At 44.8% G+C, this 6,770-nt stretch overlaps 1 protein-coding gene across 1 annotated transcript in view; it reads right to left on the reverse strand.

Annotated features, from left to right (window-relative positions):
* The window catches only part of grin2aa (glutamate receptor, ionotropic, N-methyl D-aspartate 2A, a), a gene marked incomplete at both ends in the record, with an annotated part of 143,077 nt that extends 138,347 nt beyond the window's left edge, over window positions 1-4,730 (reverse strand). The window contains one exon of the mRNA XM_080856993.1: window positions 4,326-4,730. Within this exon, the coding sequence (XP_080713119.1) occupies window positions 4,326-4,730 (405 nt within the window). The remainder of the gene's footprint in view (window positions 1-4,325) is intronic.
* Between the last annotated feature and the right edge of the window lie 2,040 nt (window positions 4,731-6,770).

Consider the following 6,770-nt stretch of genomic DNA (forward strand, 5'->3'; position numbering starts at 1 on the left):
ATAGAGAGGAGGTGGTAGAAGGCTAATAAGGGATTAATCGCCATGGAGGCTCTGCTGTGACACTGCCATCAGCGGACACAATGGCCCTCTCTGTACCACGCTTCTGCCTTTTGGAAAGAGCCCTCCATTGTTTCCCGGCAAATATAACTCCTAAGGGGCGGTGCACACACACACACACACACACACACACACACACACACACACACACACACACACACACACACACTCATACACACTGGCATTTTTTATAGCAACCGACAGGAGCAGCCTCGCACAAATGAGCCCAAAGCTTTGCATTCTACCTCAGAGACCTGAGACAATAGCCGCAATATAGCAGGTTTATGCTAGAACATTTCACTCAGGAGATAACAATAACACACAGCGCTACAGACGCCTCTCTCCAGTCAAACGAAACCAGAAGACCAACTATAAATCTACAGCTCAACACAAACCAGCAGTCTATGGCACCGCACTAGCCGTGGAACGACCATGGTCTGAGGCAAACATCAGCTTACGGGTTTAGCAAGCCCTCAAATGGATATCACACCAGGGGTTAATTAAATTCCTTGCAAGGTGAGGCCTTATTCTTAAACAAATAGGCCTACGCTGGGGTTTTAGTGATGGCTGGTCGACCGTCTCATAGCATGTCCTTGTTTGTCTATCGCTTTAAGACAAATCCCCCTCTACCCTTCCACCCCCCAACTGCTGCAAGCACTCACAGAGGACATGGGTATGCAGCGTGCGCAAGGCCGATGCAATGCATACCGTAAATTGGCTTACACAATTTCCCTGTGTTTGTTGTTAGGGGAGGATTGATCCTCCATAAGGTTATTTTAGAGCCTGTGGTAACAAAGGAGCGGTAAAGAAGGGCAGCACATTACAACACGTGGCACATTATATTCTCTCCGCTTCTCTTTTTTTCATCCCAAGTAAAGGTTGGCCCAGTTTCCCAGAAAGGCGTCGCAGTGCTAAGAACATAACGCACCAAGACAAAAAAGGGGGGGGTGGGGGGGGGGGGGGGGGGGGTGGGGGGGTAAAGTATTCTGGAGGATGATGCTCCCTGGTCTTCAGACAATGACCTTTAGGTCTGCGGGATGAACTTTATGAAGCTTTTATGAGATACCCGGAGAAAACAAAGGAAACAATTATATTTGTGAGCAACGTTTTCCGAAGCCCAAGTGAAGCCTTGAAGGCAGAGGAGGAAGGAGGGATGGGCGCGGCTGGCACACAGGTTTTAGGTGGTGGTGGTGGAGAGAGACCCATACACGCTTACTCCCTTTGCCCAGAAACGCACCATCTAACCCCCCCCCACCTTCCTCAGTCAAAGCCAGGGAGACTGGAGCTCTGCACTGTTTAATTCATCAGCAGCAAAAAAACGAATAAACACGAGAGCGGCAAAGCAGAAGCGGAAGAAAGGACCAGGTCATTAAGCATGTTTAAACAACAACGCACGCATCTCAAATGCTCTAGATGCTCTTCTACATTCTTCAACTGCAATTCAGAGGCAGCTGTTTCGTATGGGACGATGAAAAAAAAAAAACCTTTTCCCTACAATCTTCAGCCTTTGAATTGATTCCACTTGAAAGCCAAGAAGCAATTTCTCATCCAAAAGAGCACTTTATCATGGGAGTGCTCATAAGCAGAATCCCCATGGCACACTGAACATGACCATCTTGAGTGGAGTGCATGTTGTAAAAAAAAAAAAAAAGACAAGTTCAAGATGGAAGAAGCGATGGCCTGCGTTCTGCATTGTCTTCTGCTGCACTTTGCAACGGGGTGGACAACTACTAAGTGATGCGGTGTGTTTCATAATAGTTATATTCTTCATTTTACCCAATTCCATTATTAACACCCCACCACCACACACACACACACACACACACACACACACACACACACACACACACACACACTTTGTGAACATATCTGAAATATGGAATGGAAGACTTTTTTTTTAAACTGAATAGTCTATCCATATTGTCTATCTAGCTAATAAGAGTTAGAATCTTGCCATGATTTTTAGTGTTTTTCTGGTTGGATTTATGCAAACATTTACTTTTTTCCAGCCTCTGCCTCTAGCCATCTCTGTCCTAGTATTCTATTTAGGCATCCTATCTTGTTTATTTTTATAAACATGTTTCATTGGCTCCAGATAGATCTGTTGGTTTACCACTAAAACCATAACTACACAAGCTAATGACAGTGCTTGTTTTTACATCTTTATGTTGCGCAGAAAAAAAAAAGAAGTAAGTGCTCCAGCTCCAGCTCCATCATCAGATATGGAAACCTTTTTCTGTCTGAAAAAAGAAGCTGCTGTCCATGACCCTTCCCCACTGCTCAGGCTGCAGCTAGGACATGTTATAAATCCATCGCTTCCACGGCAAATGAAGGACTAACGTCGCATGTGCCGATAAGGCTGTCATTCTTCTGTGGTAACTGCTGTTGTGCGTGCTTGCGGTGGCCGTCACCATGGCGCCACGGCAGCACATTGGAAATAAAACAATAGACACCGTGACACGTGTCACAGCGATTCAGTGACTTAATGAGGCCCAGGCTATTTTATATGGAGACCAAATGAACTGGGACCTGTCTGACGGTCGGCCGTTAATTACCAGGGACATTTTTCTTTTCGCCAACTTGCCCACAGACTGTCAGAGAAGAGCATACGTGGGGGAAACAGGGCTGAAGGCTGAAATCAATTTCATGTTATCTTCCTTAACATGCACCGGGGGGGGCGTTTCGAACACGATAAACAAAAGATGATGATTATCAGTCTACGGCATTTGAGTTACTGGTGCTCTTGTGTTTTGTAATCCACGAAAAGCAATTGAAATATGGCAGCCTGGAAATGCCATCTTGTTTAAGGAAAATGCTGTGGCAGAGAAACGAAAATACCTTCATTGTGACATGTGTTGACATCTTTGTCTCACCCAAAATAAAATAAGGCATCCATTATGTTGCCTGGATTATGCTGGTGATTGTTTTTTTAAGACTGGGCACATGGCCATAAATAAAATACTTTCAGCGGGCTGAGGCACTGACCGTGGGAATCAAGAGAGAATGGACCGGTGGGTAATTTGTATTTTTTTTTTAACAAAACAAAGCACAATAAATAGCCTGTAGCAGGTGTGGGCTTGAATTTTAAATGGAACGAGGGATATTACAGAACTCCTTTAGCCGAGAAAGTCTCTCTTGCCAATCGAGACGTCTTAACTTTATCAGAGTTTACACTATAGGCATGTGTCTGCGCTAAACCAGAGCCTCCCTAGAGAGTGACGGCAACATTGCAGCTCCAGGCCTTGTAAATGAGGGGTTTGAAGGAAGTAACCATGTGAAACACAGATGATGAAAATCTATACAGCTCTGTGAGGCACAGCTAACAGGGGCCGCCTCTCAAAAGGGAGGGAATCGAGGTGTGGAGCTATTTGCCAGTAATGGGGAGAGGGCAAAAGTCAACAGAGTGGGAAATGATTTGTGCCTCCCCCCCCCCCCGACTCGCAACACCAACCCCATCCCCCAGCTCCTGTTTGGATTTACCAATTTTTGATTTTTTTTTTTTTACTTCCATGGAGACTGATGTACGGAAGCTGGCGCCTGAGATTTGCAGATTTGGTTTTTGCCTCCGTCTACAGACGGAACAACGTCCCCCACCTCACCAGTCACTACTTGATGCTTCAAGACAGTAGAGGAAACATGGCTCATCCGCGACAGGCCGTAAAATCAAAACAGATACACAAGATAAGGTGTGTTTCAGGCACAGTTTAGAGATACGTACGTACAGGGAAAATAAATCAGATGTCTTCTGGATGATTTATTGCAAATGTTTTTTTCATCATCTTAAACTGAGTTGAACGGTCCTGCCAGCTGAAAATATAAAGCTAAATTGAGAGGCAAGTTTGAACTCCTGTGATAATTGATTTTCTGGAAATGGAACAACTCAATAATTCCCTGTGGATAGTACAAAGCAATATTATGCACAGAATTATTATCAAGTGTTATTTTGCTGTGGAGGGGGAGGGGGGGTTGCAAATAGACAGCTGCTGTGTTAGTTATTTGGCCAACCAAGCAAAGAACCGTATTAGATGTTCCAAGTGAAACATTGAAATTTGCTCATAATAATTGCCACTTTGGCTGGCGCTTCATCTCATTTCACTATTAAGCGATAGAAAATGGGAGCTGGGGAAGAAAGATGACGTGTGGGCCTGTGTGTGAGGTGCGTTGTGTAAACACAGCAAACAGATAGTGTTGACCTTCTTTTCAAAGCCATTGATTATCTGGCTCACAGGTGGGTGCTTGATTGACTCGCTGGTCTGCTAGGCCCTTACCTTGTCCGCCATGATCATGGACGAGCCCCCGTGGATGCCCAGGATGGGAATCAACGTCTGGGAGGAAATAAAATCCAAAATCTGGGCAATGGCTTCCTGGTCGGTGCCGTCCCCAAACACCACCCCGTGGATCTTTGTCCCCGACATGAGGTCGCACATGTGGGTGATGATGCTCTTTGGGTCCGTCTCGTTCACCAGCAGGGTGACCACGTTGACGTCGATGGGGTCATCCTTACTCCAGAGGGCCCGAATATCCCTTTCGGAGATGTAGCGCGTGCGTCCGAGTATCACTGCAATGTTCAGTATGGGGACCTTCTCCGCCGCATGGGACAGGCTGATCAGGGCAAGGAGGGCTGGAAGGGTCAGGAGTGCCAACTTGGAGAACCCCATAGTGGACGACTTCATCCCCTGTGGAGCGCAGCAAACACACACACACACACACACACACGCACGCACACACACGCACACAGACGCGCGCACACACACACACACACACACACACATACACACACACACACATGCACACACACGCACACACCACGCACACACACACACACACATATTAATGGTTGCAGTGTTAATGCATCACAATATTCAACTAGAGCAGAGAGCTACCATAATCAACCCAACATGCTCATCACCTAACGACTATTCTAAGTATGTCACCTCTGTAGTCTATCACTGTTAATGTGCTTGATGTGTAGACAGCGCCAAGTGAAAAGCTTTGTGACTTCAAAAAAACACCATTCTGATACAGGCAAGGGAATCTGATCCATTCCACTAATTTATCTGTGTCTGTGCTCAAACAAGGCAGCAAGCATTTTAAGGCATTTTTAGACCCTTCTGTGTTTAGTGTCACTTCTCTCACTAAGGGTTCGTAAGGGTTTTATTTGCCCTGTAGGGTACGTGGCCTCTTCCTGCAAATGGTTGGTGTGTTTCTACACGCATGTCTCTCGTGGTGGGTATTGGGCAATGAACGACTGGTAATGAGCAAAATGACGAAGATCCTCCGTGACATTACGTCTGAGCAGCTACCAGAGCAGAAGAGAAGAGTGTTGACATCATCTCTTTTCTGAGCCCTCGACCGGAGTGTAGAATTGGATCAGAGATGTAACTGTGCATTAAAGGCAATCCGGGCAGCCTAGATGTGTAAAGGAGCAAGCAAGTGGAATGTACTGTAAATCAAGGCATGAATAATTGCAAAAGCAGAGCATATGGCACAGAGGCAGTTGGAGCCTCATGTCAAGGGATTCAAGAATCCTTTATACAAACCTTCTGTATTTTCTTATTTTCTTATATTATAATTATTATTATTATTTCAGCAAGTTAGTTATAAGTGAGTGGTATGGTCAGATTTTGATGAGCGTTAGTTTGCTCAGCAGTTCAAGTATCATGAGCATTTCGTAAATACCGAAAATAATATTTTGACAAATAACGACAACAAAAACCTAATTTTCATCTCTGAACTTCTATGGTCTATTACAAATGATCGTGTTAAAGCTTACCTGCATTATGTACCTAACGCTATGTCTTCATTCATCACTTTGGATAAATTGGCCTACTTTAAGACGTTGTAGACGTCAAACACCTGAGTCACTTAAAACGCCACAGTCGGCAATAAACTGGCATTGCCTTTTGGACACGTATTGTGTCAAATAACTTACAATAACTTGTAATGCAGCTGCACCAACTATTGGACGCCTCGCCCCCTTCCGCCTGTCCCTCACACAGCCCCAATCCCCGCGCATTTGTGTGTGTGTGTGTGTGTGTGTGTGTGTGTGTGTGTGTGTGTGAGCGTGTAGGTATCTATGAGTATGAATGTATGCGCGCGAGTTTGCGTGCGTTTGTGATACTATAGGGGTATTGCATATTGTAGTTCTTGTATTTTACAAAAGGCCTGATTTTTGTAAGGTTGTGGAGCAGCTCTACGTAGACGTGCTATTTTTAACGATCAGATGTTGAATCTGCGCTACTACAACGTGACCGCATTCAGCGCATGGAAGAAAACCTTTGGACGTAAATTCGTTGTGATTCCTCATTAACTTCTCTCAAACGATCATTATACAAGTGCGACCCCTAACGGTCTACTCTTCACGTTGTCACCTCCAACCGAAATATTGCGCCCAGTTCCATTTCAGGGCATTTCTTCAATGTCACAAAACGTGCTGGAATATTTGTGTTTCACATAGTTGCTTAAACGCGTATCTTTTAAAAGCAGACATTTTTGGCAATGAAATAAGTATAGCCATTGGATCTAATACAGCATATGTTGAGGTTTTCGCGATGCTCGCAGCACAGCTGCCCAGATATTCAAGTACCAAAGTTGATCAACAAATGGAGAGCTAATAGTTAATGCTTTCGATCTATGAAAGTACAAAGCCATATAAATATGTTTATATAAATACATTTTCGGTGGTTAGCGCTCTCACTCTTAAATGCATAGTG

Source organism: Sprattus sprattus (assembly GCF_963457725.1).
Source record: "Sprattus sprattus genome assembly, chromosome: 18".
Taxonomy (NCBI): Eukaryota; Metazoa; Chordata; class Actinopteri; order Clupeiformes; family Clupeidae; genus Sprattus; species Sprattus sprattus.